General features: G+C 45.9%; 1 protein-coding gene across 1 annotated transcript in view; it reads left to right on the top strand.

Moving 5' to 3' along the window:
• PPP1R37 (protein phosphatase 1 regulatory subunit 37) overlaps positions 1-17711 on the top strand; it is a 726853-nt gene that overhangs the window by 450791 nt on the left and 258351 nt on the right. Inside the window, exon 9 of the mRNA XM_069207728.1 lies at positions 8536-8677. Within this exon, the coding sequence (XP_069063829.1) occupies positions 8536-8677 (142 nt within the window). The remainder of the gene's footprint in view (positions 1-8535; positions 8678-17711) is intronic.

Raw genomic sequence — 17711 nt, 5'->3', positions numbered from 1 at the left:
CAGCCAGTGGACTTCCTAAAACCCGGAGACTGAGACTGTAAGTGTTGTACTTACCTGTAAACAGATCTAACTTTTCTTCCCCCCAGGAACTATTTGAAAATTGCATAGTGTCCATTTTTAAAATAGCTTTTTGCCAATAATTTAAAAACTGTATTACTTACCCATTTCAAACAAAGTATTGTTGATACCTGTGTGAAATACAGAACTTTTAAGGTACTTACCTGCTACTTGAATCATGTGGTTGTACAAAGAAACTAAAAGTATATTTTTGCAATATAAAAACCATTGTTCTGGAGTTGTCATTGAGTGTGTGCTTCTTATATTTTCTGTGTGTGTTCAACAAATGTTTTGCACTACTCTGATAAGCCTAACTGCTCAGCCACACTACCACAAAGAGAACATTAGTATTATTTACTTTAGTCTATGTTAAACCTCTGGGGAACCCCTGGACTGTTCACACTATATCTCACTTTGGTGTACTATATACAGAGCCAGATTCCTACACATGGTATGTGCCTTAAGCCCTTAAAACTGATGACTTTCGAAGAGTGTGAAATATATCTGCATCCTCCAGCTTGGACATATTGCGGTTGTGGTACTCTGCTTTAGACTCACCTCACCTTCCCTCTTGTGTGGATGGAAAATTAGCCATTCCTTTATAGCCAACTTTGAGGAGACAGAATTGCCCTCAGTCATACATACAGCCTAATGCACTACTGCAGCACCAACTTTCCATCTTTTGTGTGGGGGGGCTTTTTCCCACCCCACTTGCCTTGCTCCAGGGTGAAAGGAAATCATATAGTGTGAGGACCGGATGCCAGCTGGGACCTCCACCTCTATGCCACGTTCCAAAACAAGAACAGAGTAGAAATAGTTCTAGGCTCCTGACACACACACTTGCACCATGTTCCTAATAAGAAACCGGGGACTGAAAGGGTTCACAACGTTGTTTCTGTCACTTGATGCCCTACTCTTTTCTCTGTCTAATATTGTGAATAGGGCACACCTAGTGGCATGTCACTTGACACTGCTTCTCCATTCTCATGTCCCCCCACCCCAGCAAGGTAAGGAGGGCACTAAAGCCATACATTACTTCTGTCATTGTTTTGCAATTTCACCCCAACTTTTTGTTCCCCTATTAAGCGCTGGTGTAATGACTCTGAAATTTCTTGAGCCCTGCTAATCAGGACTCAGTGCATGTGCTCTGCCCCTATATAGGTGCATGTTTGATTGGCTGATTGCCAGTTGACATATCTTTACTTATAAGTCACTACTATACGGTACCAGATGTACCTAGGGCTTGTAAGTGTAGTTTGTGAACTGCAGCACTAGTTGTGCCATCACATCTGTGACGAGGCAGAAGCATGACTCCCAGCCTGCCATTGCTGGCTGGCCGGCAGAGCAGTTTTAGTCTGCTAATTCAACTTTGCCATTTCAAGCAATTGCAAAGCCCAAGCATTCCTTTTTAATATGTATAAATCACCTCTAAAGCAGAGCTATTTAGCCCTAAAGTCATGGTGCATTATATTAAAGTGTTGGACCTGTAGTGCATGATTTCAAGGTCCTTCCAGGAAAAAACACCATCCTTTTTACTGTTAAAAGGCTAGTAGCCCCAAAGGCTAGTGCAGGCAGAATTACAGGCTGACATCTCAGCCCTGCTAACTTCTAACTGGTACTTCCAAAGCTGGTACTCAAGGTATAAAAAGAATCACTGCAATAAATTCTATTTAATGGCTAAATTGAATTTAATTTCACTGGTGGGTAAAGGCAAATATACCAAATGCCACTTTGTTACCCGAGTGCTCCAGTGCCCCCAAAGGTCTGTCGTCAAGATAGCCTTCTGGACTTGTGGGGTGAAGTTTAAACAACTTCCAGGAAAGCCTATAAAGGAGCTGCAGAGGGAGGAGATTTGCAGAAAAACAGCACAGCGTTTGAGCCCAAAAGGTGAGCTTCAGAGGGGAAGTTGTTTTTGATTGGCAGAAGGCAAGCATGCAGGAGAGGGGCTGCTCCTTTGTCTAGATAGATAGAAGGGTGTCAGAGGCAACTATTTTTCCCCGTGGCCACTCTGGGAAATCTAGATGAGACACTTCACAGGAAGTTGTCAACAGGTGGGAGAGACAGATTAGCCCATAAACAAGTGACACGACCTCCCCTAAGGGCGTTTTCTGGGCATAAAAGGGGCACCCATGGTGCCCCAGAACTCTGATCTCACCTGAATTGGAAAATAGGACCGAAGGACTACCCTGTTGAGTGAGAACCTGGCAGAGAATGCTGCACCGAAGTTAGATGGCACCTGCTGCTTCTTGGGAAACCGTAGAGAGGACTGTGCCTGCTGTGGTGTCATGCTTGTGAAGAAGTCGTCCCACGAGCCCAGCCAGAAGCAGAGACTCCAAGAGTCAGTTGCTGACTTCCTGCTTGTAGCACAGGGACACAAAATCTGATGAAGCCTGTCTGGTCGAGTTGGTGTTCCAGATCAATTGATCACACAGCGTAGCCTGGGAGACAGAGTCCTGATGCTCAAAAGTTGCACCTAAGTTTGCCAGACCTGGGAGACTCATCAGAGTACAGCTTGGTCGCCCAGAAGGAGCACTATTGCAAGAAGAAGGGAACACCTGGTTTGACTGTGACCGAAGACCAGTAGTCCACTGGAATTTTGATGGACCAAAGAGGACTTCGAGGGACATTGACCCCGTGGCTAAAGTAGCTCCACCAGGAGCGTGGACCAAGGATTACCCCCAGGAAGTCCCTCGTTGACCACACAGCATCCTGTATTCTTGCATCAGGACCACTTCATAGAAGTTAATGCCAACTGACCACTAACGATGGAACTGGACTTGAGACTGCTTTTCTGGTGAAGGTAACTGTTCCATTGTACCTTGGTGGTCCCCCTGACTGGCTCCACACCGAGGTTAATGGTCAAAAGTAAACTTAAGTAATCACATTCAACCTTGATGTAACAGTTTCTTGAAAACATTTTTTAATGCGAAATGTGTTCAGTTTGCCAATGCTTGTTTGTTGGTGAGTGAAAAGGTTTATTGCTTCTTTAAAACTTTAAATTTCAGGGACCCTCCAGTGGATCTTTTTTGATTTTGGTGTCCATGGATTCATTCACTTGTTTTTTTTTTTTGTGTAAATTGGTGTCAGATTCCTTGAGTTGTTTCTTTCTTTGATTGGTTTGGTGCTGTTTAAATGCTTTACACCTGTTCCTTTGTTGAAGCATGATTTCTAGAAGTCACAGCTATCCATGGTTGAGCCAAGATTTGACAAATGAAGAGTGACTCCTCCGAAGAAAGGTTGGAATGTGTTACATGGTGAGGTCTCAACCACACCATATAGTAACCCTGTTACTCACACCAGGGACTTTCAGTAGACCCCTTTAACTTCCTCAGTGTCACACACTTCATGGACGTTTTTAAAATTAATCGAGCCCGGGAAATGGGGGTGTTGCAGAAACACACCACCGATCCCCAAGCTCAGTTTATTTTAAAACATCGCTCCTGAAGTTTGTGATCTTGGAACACTGGGTAAAAAACATAATCAAAGCCTATAAGTCTCACTTCATTTTACATTACAAGCCAGGCCTATTTCCTTTTGCTAGAGTTACTGCCTAGAGGATACACAGGTCATGCAAGACACAGGAGTCAAACGAAGGACCTACAAAGGGGTGAAGGGGTACACAAGGGGGGCTTCAAGGGAATGATGGCACACTGGCTACAGAGGGTGGGGCGCAAAGACAGAAGATGCACATTATCTATGAAACACACAGAAGGGCTGCAGATAGAAATGTACAGTGATACTCCAGACGCAGAACGAAGTGGGGCACACAGGGTCTGTATGTGGGGAGCGGAAGATGGAGGAGCTGGATGAAGCCAGAGACACACAAGAAAAGCAGGGGCACACTCGGATGGGCTACAGGATTGGTGGGTGTTCAGAGGAGCTGCAATGCAGGAGGGGCACACTGAGGGTCTGCAGGGCATCGCAGCACACAGGTGCTACAGGGGCATCTGACAGTGGAAGTGGGAGGCACGTAGAGGTAGTGCATGGAGGGTGGGACTATGAGTGTCAAATAGGTATCACATCTGCAACTCCTGGCTTGCCTTTGCAACCCTTGGCACTGCCTTTGCAACGCCTGGCCTCAGGTGGCAAAATTAGTGCTAAGAACACAGGGGCAGCTCCACGTTCCTTATTTTCTGCCCATTTTTCACTACAGTAATACCAAGTATTAGTTTATTATTCACAATTAATCAGTATGTGTCCTTTCCCTATTAAACACCCATTTTATACGCCAATACCAGTTACCATCATACATTCGAACAACCACTGTTCCCGAGTACCATACGTCTACAAGGCCCACTGCCATTTGTCAACAAACGACCAGTATGTGACCACACACCAATTATGTATCAATGCTCTACAGTGTGACTTCAGGAACTTAGTCACTCTGTCATGCATCCTTTTATAAACTTGTGATCAATGGTTCTTTGAGACACTTCTCATTGTGAGATTTCTCATGTAATAGCAAGTAGACGTTAAAGTTGACTTAGTACTGCTGGGTTTTGAATTCAATTTGATGTATATGGAACAAAATTGTAAAAAACAAAATCCTGGCCTTGCAGTACAACCCTGCCATATCAAGTAAAGGTACCTATCTCTGTGTTGCAGCATGCTCTGAAACAGGGTTGGTGGTCATACTGCAGGAGATGATTGGCATTCCGGTGATGTTATGCTTAGTCAGCCTATTTAATGATGTTGCCGATGAAAGGTAGGTCAGTGCTGGGTCAGTCGTTGGCAAGCTCATGACTATCTAATGTGGGTTTCTTCAGGAGCAGGAGAATCTGGCATGTCTTACGTTTTTGGAAAGATGCCTTGAATTGATGTAAGCTTTGATGACGGTGATTAGTGGTAGCAGAGCTTCACTGCAGAGGGCTTGAAATGCGATCATTTTCATATTTTGTGGTGCTTAGGTGGAATGGGTGGGGAAGGGGTTTGATGGATGAGTATTGTGGTATGTAGTATGGGGGACAGGAAGTTTTGGTGGTGGTGGTGATGATGTGTTGTTGGATCGTTTGTATTTTTTTATGAAAGAGATTGATGGCATTGCACTCTATTGACGTGTATAACTGGAGGTTAGAGATGCAGGGCTTTATTGTCTTTAAGAGCTTTCTGCTTCTGTGGGCAGTTTCATTTTTGTTGGTGTAGTACTTGGCTTTGGCTGATATGATATGTTAGCCATATGTTGGAACTGGGGGAAAGGATCAGTAGCATGAGGTCAGGGGAATTGGAGATCAGGTGGGGAATGATGCAGTGCTAATTGTTTTAAAGAGCATTCTGCTTTGTTTTCCAGCTTAATCAGTATGGGTTTTATACTTGACTTTGTCTGATTTGACTGGTTATACGTGTGTTATGTGCCAATCAGAGAACTTTCTGAAGGGTGTTAATTTCCATCAAGACATCCCAACTCAGACCGTAGTGACAGATGCCTCCCTCTCAGGTTGGGATGCCCTCATGGACCACGTTCAGATTCACGGCATATGGTGTCCGAAGTAACAGTCTTACCATATCATCTTACAGGAGTTGAGAGCAGCACACCTAGCTCTGAAGGCTTTCCTCCTGTCCTTAAGGAGGAATTCCTCCTTGTTTAAACAGACAACTTAACAATCATGTATTACTTGGGCAAGCATTTAAAGATGAGATCCAGAGTCCTGTCTCTGGAAGCACAAACATTCTGGAAATGGTTAATCTCCAGATCATAGCTGTCTGTCTAGTAGGCATCCACCATGTTTAAGCATACACTTACCCGAACCATTCAGGAGACCAACCAATGAGTATTAAATTATGCCTTCCTTCAAGATATATTTTGCGCTTGGGTTTCCCTCAAATAGATCTCTTCGCAAATGGATTAAACAAGAAATGTCCAAATTTCACCTCAGGGTTTTACCAACTTGGGATATTTGGGAATGCCCTGTGGATCAACTGGTCAGGAAAATTTCTTTATAATATTTCTCCATTCCTCCACTGCCAACAGTGATCATCAAGCTGCCCATTTTGAATTCTAAAATGGTTCTCATTGCTCCAGAGTGGCCCTGGCAATGGTGGTTCACGAATCTTCTTCACCTCTTGGAACATCCACACAGGAGGCTGCTTTGCAGGCTGGAACTTCTTAACAATTTGAAGGTCAGATTCGTTACCCCAGCCTTCAATCATTGAACTTATCAGATGGCTCCTGACCTTCATACAATATGGTCCTGTGAATCTTCCTTAGGAGTGAATAGATGTTTTGAGAGAAGCCAGAAGACCATCTACAAGAACGTCATATTCCTTTAAATTGGGAAGATTCTGCCAGGAAAAGGTGGTTTGTGCATACCTCCTTTGTTTCGCTAAAGCAAAGCTGCAATTTTCGTTTATTAAAATAGATCTTGCAGCAGTTTTGGCCTATCAGAAATGTCCTGCACACATGTCCTGTTTCAAAATTCCTGTAGTGAATGATTTTTTTGAGGGCATTAAGAAAATCAATCCTTCTATCAGGAGAACCACCTCCTCCTTGGGAGTTTAATATTGTCCTTCTGCAGCTTATGGGCCTTCCTTTGGGGCCTATACATAACACCTACATTCACCACCTATCCTGGAAGGCTTCCTCCTTGGTCGCTTTAACCTCGGCACATAGAGGTAGCGAGATACAGGCTCTATGTTCCCACAAACCTTACACAATATTTCATAGTAATAAGGTACTGATGAGGACCCACCCAAAAAGCCCCCCCCCCCATAGTGGTGTCTGATTTTCATGTCAAACTAAATCTTTACCTTCCTTGTCACATCTCCTGCAGAGGGATCTTGCCTTACTCTCGCTGTTAGGAGAGTGTTGCAGTTTTATCTGTACAAGACTAAAGTTTTGAGAAAGCCAAAATAATTTAACTGTGTTCCTATACATGCAGGATTTGCCACTTTGAACCAATCTTTGTCTAGATTGATTGGTTCCTGCATAATCCTGTTTTACAAGAAATACAATAAAAGCCTTACCTGTGACACATATAGCCCATTCCAGCAGAGGCAAAGCGGCCACTGCTGCAGTATAGACATTCCAATCTCTGAGATCTGCAAATCTGCAACTTGGAGATCTGTTAACACCTTTACAAGGCACTGTTGTCTTGATTCGGATGCAAGAGCAGATTCCCAAGTAAAGCAAGTCTGTTTAAGAAAATCTATTGACTTAAATTTAACACCTCAGTTAACCCTTCCTTTGCTGGTCTTTAGGGAATGAGCTAGCTAATCTGTTCTTATTTCCATGTTTACTATTACCAGTGGAGATCCCCTGATAGAGAAGGAATGGTTTCTTACCTGTATTCCTGTTCTCTTTCTAGGGTATCTCCACTGAAATCATAAGCAACGCTTCCTCCTGTCTGATCAGTTAACTCTATCCTGTTACTCACTGAATAATAAAGAACTGGTGAAACTGCCACCTGTAGTGCATGATGGGATACTGGAGGTCAGGAAGCCCTTAAAGATGGGACATTCTGTCCTCATTGTTTTCAGTGCTGCAGCCTATACAGTTGCATTGCCCTCTCCTTCCCTATCATTTGCTTTAAAAGAAAGTACATAGAGTTTGTGAAGGTTGTTTTGAAAGGTCACTTTTACTTGTATTTAGTGACTTTTAAAGGTTTTATGTTTTTTATTCCATTTTTCGAAATAATAGAACTGGCAATGTAGATTGTCTTAAGGCTGCAGATTTTACATTTTTGTCATATGTTCCGAAATAAGGCTAAAGATTCTTTGGGAGTGTAACTGTGAAAGACCTGCTCCGAGGTACTGGCACGTGGGCGGGACTATTTAGTGCTTATGATTTTAATGGCGATACCAGTGAGAGAACTAGGATTATAGTTAAGAAGCTATTCCTGGTTTGTCTTTTTCTTCTAAAGATGGATTTGTCAGGAATCCAGGGATGTTACTTCTTGCAGAGATGCTGGGCACTACAGGGATGTCACTTAGTTGTAAATATGGATGCTGGGAACTGCAGTGTTCTCACTTACGTAAAAGTGAATTCTGGGGAGTGTATGTAACCTTCAATCAGTACATTGTAGCACACATGTAAGAGATATATATCTTTCATCTACATATTGTTGCATACCTGTAGTAAACTTGTGTGTGTATATTTTGAAGTGTTAAGTATCATAATGTTGAATCTCTAGCGTAGAAATTGCTGCACTCATTTATAAACCTGAAGTATCGAAGCTTTAAGCTAGCTACACACAACCCAGACACATGCATCAGCATGTTAATTTTAGCACACATCACTGTGGTGTTTACCTTTGTGCATTCTGAAGCAACATTGCCATTGCAGTAGTATTTTAGGCCCTTCACATTTAGGATGCAGCACACATGCTGTGTAAAGATCATTGTATGTGTGACAACAGACCTGCTGAAAAGCTGTTTTGTACCGAATGCTTTGCAGCACAAGTGCAATTGTCCTGTTACATTTATTATGTGCAGACTTGGCCATGTATATGTAGAACCTCACCGTTTTCACTTATGTCCTTACAGCCCCATACCCAGAGCCTAGAAACCTTGAATCTCGGCCATAATCCTATTGGGAATGAGGGTGTGCGAAACCTGAAGACTGGGCTGATTGGGAACCGCACTGTATTACGACTCGGACTGGCATCTACAAAGCTGACCTGTGAAGGTAAGATGGTGTGTGCTTGAAAAGTATTTGTTGCTTCTCAAGTGTGTCTTTTCAGCCAAAGCTTTGATATTATTTGAGATGCAAGTGTGGCCTATAAATATATAATATATGTAAAATATATAATGGCTGTTTCTCCTATTTAAAGTAACACCTATCTCTTCCTGCACGGGCTAGTGTCCAGACACCCCTTACTTGTAACAACCTAAAGTGGAATTCTTCACTAAACGTTGGAGTGAGGAGTCTTATCCACAGCTTGTGGTAAATTCAGACACAGTTTTCCTTTATCATTTAGTGGTATATTATGTCCTGCTTCACTTCTTTGTGGTTTGTGCAGTGGTAGCAGATGGTATGTGTATCACCACTGGTGTGACCAGACAGGCTATTAGAATCAAGCATGTATGAACTTTTTGCATCTCAGTATTATTTTGGTAGTCAGGTTTATTTCAGAAAAGGTGTCTGCAAGAATTTCCTATGCAGTCTCTCAGAAGTCTGATACCCTTCCTCCCCCAGTGGCGCTGAGTGGTGGAAGGGGGAGGTAGACAGTCGTAGTCTGGTCTGTAGATCTGATATTTTACAGTCCTTCCAGTGGTAGAGCACCACTTCTATCCTTTCCCAATGTATGTGACCCACTGATATCTTGGTGGTTTGGCATAACCTGTGTTACTTTGAAAACTGCTTCTACTTTGCCTGGAGAAGGCTTGAATGGAAGGTTATTCCTTTCCAGTCACAGATGATTCATTCCCTGGCTTTGATTTCATGCAGGCAATCTCACCATCCATCTGGGCTTCAAACAGTGAATTTCCAGGAGAAAAAAAAACCCTCAAATGAATTATATTGTGCTGAGGTTTCGTTTTCATGTTTGTAAGTCAAAGATATGAGAAGTACCATAGATGAAACATGGGCCACATCTCTAGCTGCTTTTTTGGCAGGTACCCCGATGTATATGGGTTCTGCCTTTGTCCCAAGGCGATCCCCTAACCTTCCTTATAGAGAATAAGAAATACTGACATGTAAGGTCACAGTACTGATGGGCCTCCATATTTGCAGGTCTGCTCCACTTTGTTGATTTCATATATTTTTTTTTTTTTAAGGATCAGATGGTTTTCTTTTTGCAGCCAACACTACTAGTGTACCAGCTGGTACTTGATCCTTTACAAACAAAAGGATCCTGGCTACAATATTTGTACCAGTTCTCCTTTCGTTTAGGACTTGATCTTGTAGGTACTGGAGGGAAATAATCTGCAAAGCGGCCTCTAAAAACCTGACAGGTATACCCACTCGGTGTGCTTAAAACTTTACATGAAGGCAAAGTCTGCTGCACAGGGGTGCGCCTTATCAGACTGTGGGACCTGTGTTAATCCCTCCACTTGACTACTTTAGAAGGTAACTGCTGTGGCATTCAGTGCAGCTATTGATCTTGTCCAGTGGGTGCTTAACTGGTAGAGTCAAACATGATAGTGGTGTAGGTGTTGGCGCCGAGCATCTTACTAACCCTTGCGTAGAAATAAAAGAACACCTCAGCTGCCTCAGACAAGGTCTATATAATTACTAACGTGTTCATTGTTTTAAAGTGCTCCGCACGTAAAATGTTGTTGAGGCAAGTAAACTGGTCTCCACATTGGTGCTTTGTGAACTTTCAACTTCTATTAAACCTGTTCAAAAGACAACAGCAATTTCATAAACCTCCCTGGGCGTCTTCGAGGGCATCAGCAGAAAACAGGGTTAGGCGTAAGGCATCCCTCGTTGCCTAATAAGGCTTTAAAAGAGGCTTGTGCTCTTTCTTTTTTTCTTTTCTTTTTTCTGGAGAAAGGTCTGCCTTTACATAGCTGTAGGAAATGACAATTTCCCCTCCCCCTTTTTTCCCTCGTGTTCCCTGTCCCTCTTCCTTTTTATATGAAAGCTCACCCCCTCCTGCCCAAATATCTCCGCCTTCCCCTCCCCCCACCACCACATAAATTTGAATGTGGTAAAAACTCATACCAAAAAGAAGAAAAAAAGCAATCAATAACCAATATGCTCGACTTCTGGGTTAGTATAGAAGTGAGGATCCATGGCTCCCGCAGGGTATTGCTGTGCCTGCGGAACTAAAGGGACAGCACTTATTTTCCCATGCACATTGAATTTAATTTTGCTTATATTTGGACTGTGTAGGAAACTAGCACTTGTTGGAGTTACACACACACACACACACACACACTTTTTGCCTACTATTTATGCTGACTTGACTGAGTGTGCTATGATCCTGCTAACCAGCACCAGTGTTCTTTCCCATAAAATGTGCCATTGTTTCCACAATGGGCACACCTCTGGCACACAGGTACGTTACTTGTACAAGGTACCAGTGGTACCAAGGGCCCTGGGACCAGGGAGGGTCCCTAAGGGCTGCAGCATGTGTTATGCCACCCTAAGGGACCCCTCACCAAACACACGCACACTGCCATTGCTGATTGTGTGTGTTGGTGGGGAGAAAAAGGCAAAGTCGTCATGGCATCCCTCTTAGGGTGCCATGTCCACAAAATACTGCCTGTGACATAGGTAAGTCACCCCTCTACCAGCCCTTCCAGCCCTACGGCAGAGTGCACTATACCACAGGTGAGGGCATAGCTGCAGGAGCAATAGCCCCTACAGTGTCTTAAGTCCATGTAAGTGCAGTGTGGTCTTATTAAGTATATGGTCTGGGAGTTTTTCATTACGATCTCTACAGTTCCATAATGGCTTCACTGAATACTGGGAAGTTTGGTATCAAACGTCTCAGCACAATAAACCAACACTGATGCCAGTTTTGCATTTATTCTTAAAAGCCCACAGAGGGCAGCTTAGAGATGCCCCCTTGTAGGAAGTTGGCTCTGTATGTGCTATTTCAAAGTAAGGAATAGCATGCACAGAGTCCAAGGGTTCCCCTTAGAGGTAAAATAGTGGTAAAAAGAGATAATACTAATGCTCTATTTTGTGGTAGTGTGGTCGAGCAGTAGGCTTATCCAAGGAGTAGTGTTAAGCATTTGTTGTACATACACATAGACAATAAATGAGGTACACACACTCAGAGACAAATCCAGCCAATAGGTTTTTATATAGAAAAATATCTTTTCTTAGTTTATTTTAAGAACCACAGGTTCAAATTCTACATGTAATATCTCATTCGAAAGGTATTGCAGGTAAGTACTTTAGGAACTTCAAATCATCAAAATTGCATGTATACTTTTCAAGTTATTCACAAATAGCTGTTTTAAAAGTGGACACTTAGTGCAATTTTCACAGTTCCTAGGGGAGGTAAGTATTTGTTAGGTTAACCAGGTAAGTAAGACACTTACAGGGCTTAGTTCTTGGTCCAAGGTAGCCCACCGTTGGGGGTTCAGAGCAACCCCAAAGTCACCACACCAGCAGCTCAGGGCCGGTCAGGTGCAGAGTTCAAAGTGGTGCCCAAAACACATAGGCTAGAATGGAGAGAAGGGGGTGCCCCGGTTCCGGTCTGCTTGCAGGTAAGTACCCGCGTCTTCGGAGGGTAGACCAGGGGGGTTTTGTAGGGCACCGGGGGGGACACAAGCCCACACAGAAATTTCACCCTCAGCAGCGCGGGGGCGGCCGGGTGCAGTGTAGAAACAAGCGTCGGGTTTGTAATGGAAGTCAATGGGAGATCTAGGGATCTCTTCAGCGCTGCAGGCAGGCAAGGGGGGGGTTCCTCGGGGAAACCTCCACTTGGTCAAGGGAGAGGGACTCCTGGGGGTCACTCCTCCAGTGAAAGTCCGGTCCTTCAGGTCCTGGGGGCTGCGGGTGCAGGGTCTCTCCCAGGTGTCGGGACTTAGGATTCAAAGAGTCGCGGTCAGGGGAAGCCTCGGGATTCCCTCTGCAGGCGGCGCTGTGGGGGCTCAGGGGGGACAGGTTTTAGTACTCACAGTCTTAGAGTAGTCCTGGGGTCCCTCCTGAGGTGTTGGATCGCCACCAGCCGAGTCGGGGTCGCCGGGTGCAGTGTTGCAAGTCTCACGCTTCTTGCGGGGAGCTTGCAGGGTTTTTTAAAGCTGCTGGAAACAAAGTTGCAGCTTTTCTTGGAGCAGGTCCGCTGTCCTCGGGAGTTTCTTGTCTTTTCGAAGCAGGGGCAGTCCTCAGAGGATGTCGAGGTCGCTGGTCCCTTTGGAAGGCGTCGCTGGAGCAGGATCTTTGGAAGGCAGGAGACAGGCCGGTGAGTTTCTGGAGCCAAGGCAGTTGTCGTCTTCTGGTCTTCCTCTGCAGGGGTTTTTCAGCTAGGCAGTCTTTCTTCTTGTAGTTGCAGGAATCTGATTTTCTAGGGTTCAGGGTAGCCCTTAAATACTAAATTTAAGGGCGTGTTTAGGTCTGGGGGGTTAGTAGCCAATGGCTACTAGCCCTGAGGGTGGGTACACCCTCTTTGTGCCTCCTCCCAAGGGGAGGGGGTCACAATCCTAACCCTATTGGGGGAATCCTCCATCTGCAAGATGGAGGATTTCTAAAAGTTAGAGTCACTTCAGCTCAGGACACCTTAGGGGCTGTCCTGACTGGCCAGTGACTCCTCCTTGTTGCTTTCTTTGTTCCCTCCAGCCTTGCCGCCAAAAGTGGGGGCCGTGGCCGGAGGGGGCGGGCAACTCCACTAAGCTGGAGTGCCCTGCTGGGCTGTGACAAAGGGGTGAGCCTTTGAGGCACACCGCCAGGTGTTACAGCTCCTGCCTGGGGGAGGTGTTAGCATCTCCACCCAGTGCAGGCTTTGTTACTGGCCTCAGAGTGACAAAGGCACTCTCCCCATGGGGCCAGCAACATGTCTCTAGTGTGGCAGGCTGCTGGAACTAGTCAGCCTACACAGACAGTCGGTTAAGTTTCAGGGGGCACCTCTAAGGTGCCCTCTGGGGTGTATTTTGCAATAAAATGTACACTGGCATCAGTGTGCATTTATTGTGCTGAGAAGTTTGATACCAAACTTCCCAGTTTTCAGTGTAGCCATTATGGTGCTGTGGAGTTCGTGTTTGACAAACTCCCAGACCATATACTCTTATGGCTACCCTGCACTTACAATGTCTAAGGTTTTGTTTAGACACTGTAGGGGTACCATGCTCATGCACTGGTACCCTCACCTATGGTATAGTGCACCCTGCCTTAGGGCTGTAAGGCCTGCTAGAGGGGTGACTGACCTATACTTGCATAGGCAGTGAGAGGCTGGCATGGCACCCTGAGGGGAGTGCCATGTCGACTTACTCGTTTTGTTCTCACTAGCACACACAAGCTGGCAAGCAGTGTGTCTGTGCTGAGTGAGAGGTCTCCAGGGTGGCATAAGACATGCTGCAGCCCTTAGAGACCTTCCTTGGCATCAGGGCCCTTGGTACTAGAAGTACCAGTTACAAGGGACTTATCTGGATGCCAGGGTCTGCCAATTGTGGATACAAAAGTACAGGTTAGGGAAAGAACACTGGTGCTGGGGCCTGGTTAGCAGGCCTCAGCACACTTTCAATTGTAAACATAGCATCAGCAAAGGCAAAAAGTCAGGGGGCAACCATGCCAAGGAGGCATTTCCTTACACCCCTGTATTGTACTCAATCCTCTAGTGTAGGACTGACTGGTCTGTGCCAGCCTGCCACTAGCAGACAAGTTTCTGACCCCATGGCGTGAGGGCCTTTGTGCTCTCTGAGGCTAGAAACAAAGCCTGCTGTGGGTGGAGGTGCTTCACACCTCCCCCTTCAGGAACTGTAACACCTGGCGTTGAGTCTCAAAGGCTCAGGCCTCATGTTACAGTGCCCCAGGGCTCTCCATCCAGTGGAGCTGCCCGCCCACCTGGACATAGCCTCACTTTTGGCGGCAGGTTCAGCGGGAAACTTAAGAAAAACAAGGAGTGACTACTTCAGCTGGGACCACTCCTAAGGTGTTAAGAGCTGAAGTGACCCCCCTCCCTGCAGAATCCTCCATCTTGGTTTGGAGGGCAGGGAGCAATAGGGTTAGGTCTGTGTCCCCCTCCCCAAAGGGCGTGGACACAAGAAGTGTGTAGTCACCCTCGGCGGCAGTAGCCATTGGCTACAGCCCTCTGACCCCTGTAACACTCCTAAATCTTGTATTCTGATGGCTGTAACTACCTGTTGTGGATTCCTCACCTTATGAATCCTCCCAATGCCCCAGCATTCGACGGAACATTTTCTTCCCAACTCTCCACGTCGACGAGGACGTCACAATTGCACGGGTTCGCACGCGACTCCATGTGACGTCACCTTGGCAATAAGAGGTCCTCGCAGGCGTGCTGACTTCAGTTCCCTTTTTTCCGTGCCTTCGACGCAAACAGTTTTCTCCTAGCTCTCGGGGAGTTACTGTTTCAAAGGTGTCCTTTTTGTCTTTGGTTACAATGTCTCCTCCTAGAAAGTCAGGGTTTAAACCTTGTCGGGAGTGGCGGGGGTCATATGTTGGTCACGGACCCTCACGATGACTGCTTATGGTGCCTAAGTTCGGAGCATGATGTGGAGGAGTCTGAAGGCGCTGAAGGAGAGAGAAGCCATACTCTTAGGGCACAGAAGTCATCGGAGATAGTCTTAAAATACCTCTTAGAAGAAGCATAGGAAGCGGTGCCGACACGACTCTTGGCGTCGTTCGACTAGAGGTTGTTCACGATCCAGCTCTCCATCTAGACGGCGATGTGGGAGGTTAGCCCTACGGTGACTCCACAGCCTCAAAGGCCTCAGGCTTCTCCGGCAGCATTGGTCTTCGAGGTGGTTGCACCCCAAGAGTCCTCGCTTTTCACATAGGATGCAGGATTCTGATGCCCAGCCGGCGCAAGTGCCGCAGGAACATCAGCAGTATCCTGCCTTCCCTGCTCCTGGAGCAGATCCAGCGACATTTTTGAATGCCATGTTAAGCATGTTTAATGCTATGGCCCCGGCTGGTGCACCGGCTGGTCCCACGGGTCCCTTGCCATTCTCATTGGGCTCTGCAGCTCCATATAAGTCGGCGCCATTCATACCTTTTTATCCGGCTGTCGGTGCAGGTTCGGCGTCGATAATGTCACCTCATAGGCCTATGCCGCCGATGACATCGCCTTATAGGCCGATGACGTCGGCTCATACACAGTTGACGCCGATGACGGAGCCTCATGTGTCCACAGCGCCGATGGGATGAGCTCCAGCACCGGATGGGTCCGGATTGGATCGTAGTGTGTCTCCTTCTCCTGATCCGCGTCTATCGGTCCTGAAGCCGGTGTCGTCGACGTCGGCTAACTTTTTGTCAACACCTAGATTGGAGGCCAGGTTGAGGTCGTGGAGAAGAGCACTGAGGCTCTTAAAAGAACAGGAGTACCAAAAGCAGCTGCTGGAAGAAGGAGAGATTGCTGAGCCCTTGGGGGTTTATCAGGGCCTAGACTCTGGACACTTCCCCTGAGTGGGATCTTTCATCTCCAGGGGATTTTACAGAGGAAGCGGCCTCCTTCCATTCTGTGGTCAGGAAGGTGGCAAGTTTCTTGGACCTTCTGTTGCCGGCTGCTGAGGTAAAAATGAACATTTTGACCAAGTGCCTGCATCCTTCTTCGGATTCAGCAGAACCCTTGCTTTCATTTAATGATGCACTTACGGAGCCTATATTTGAGGTTTTGAGGAAGCCTGTGGCATCCCCAGCTGTGAAAAGATCTGTTGCAAGACGGTACTGGGTGGCTCCGGGAGATCTGTTTTTTTTTATCAAAGCATCCGACTCCGGAGAGTTTAGTGGTCCAGGCCTCATGTTCAGCAAGTTCTCCACCAGGCTCCTTCCCTGTTACTCCTTCAGACAGAGAGTCCAAGAGAATGGAGCAGTCAGCCAAGAAGACTTTTTCATCCTGCAGTATCGCCTTGAAATCGGCAAATGCTACCTATGTGTTATGTAGATATGTTCACACCCTGATGGACGCGGCTAAACCTGTAGTTCCTGACTTCCTGCAGGAAATGCAGGGGCAGTTTGGTGAGCTCCTGTCAGACGTTCAAGCTGCGGCTAAGCAAATTATCCAGTCTGGTCTGGATACTACAGACTCAGTGGCCAGGACGATGGGTACTTCAATCGCTACCAGAAAGCATGCGTAGTTGAGGTCTTCTAGCTTTTCTACAGATGTCTAGACCACTCTATTGGACCTGCCTTTCGACAGAGAAAAGCTGTTTGAAGCCAAAGCTGACTCTGCCTTAGAGCGCTTCAAGGACAGTAGGGCCACAGCGAAGTCTTTGGGTCTGCAGGCTTCCACTACTACCCCTTTTAGGTCCTTTTGGAGGTTCAGGGGGTTTGGGCGTGGAGCCGTTTAATGTTGGAGTCCACAGTCCCAACAGCCTGCCAGCCTCCCATATAGATCCTTTAGAAGGCGGGGAGAGTTAGGAGAAGAGGAGCCACCCTGCATCATCCTCTTCCTCTGGGGGAGCATAGCAAGGGAAGCAGCCCTAGATTTCTACCCATTTTGAGTCACACTTCTCCTGTAGGGGTAAGGTTACGTCTTTTTCTCTGCAAGTGGGAGTTAGCCACATCAGACTCCTGGGTTCTAAATATTGTGAGGAAAGGATATGCCCTTTCTTTTCGGGAATTTCACCCGTCCATCCCTCCCCGTCCTTCGTTTTGTTTAGAAGACCATCTCCTGTTGTTGCAGCAGGAGGTTCAAATCCTGTTATCAAAAGGCACAGTGGAGTTGGTTCCAGAGCAGGAAAGGGGTCAGGGTTGTTATTCAAGATATTTCCTGATTGTAGGAAGTTGGCTCTGTATATACTATCTCAAAGTGAGATATAATGTGCACAGAGTCCAAGGTTTCCCCTTGGAGTTTGATAGTGGCAAAATTAGATAACACTAATGCTCTATTTTGTGGTAGTGTGGTCGAGCAGTAGGCTTATCAGAGGGTAGTGTTAAGCCTTTGTTGCGCACACACACAGGCAATAAATGAGGAACACACACTCAAAGACTTAACTCCAGGACAATAGTTTTTATATAGAAAAATATATTTTCTTAATTTATTTTAGAACCACAACATTCAAGATTTGAGGTAAGTACATAAAATGAAAGATACTTCACACAGGTAAGTACAGAACTTTGATTTAAAACAGTAGTACACACA

This window comes from Pleurodeles waltl, chromosome 9 (genome assembly GCF_031143425.1).
Source record: "Pleurodeles waltl isolate 20211129_DDA chromosome 9, aPleWal1.hap1.20221129, whole genome shotgun sequence".
Taxonomy (NCBI): domain Eukaryota; kingdom Metazoa; phylum Chordata; class Amphibia; order Caudata; family Salamandridae; genus Pleurodeles; species Pleurodeles waltl.
Note: the sequence above shows the minus strand (reverse complement) of the source record. Positions and strands in the feature narration are given on the sequence as shown.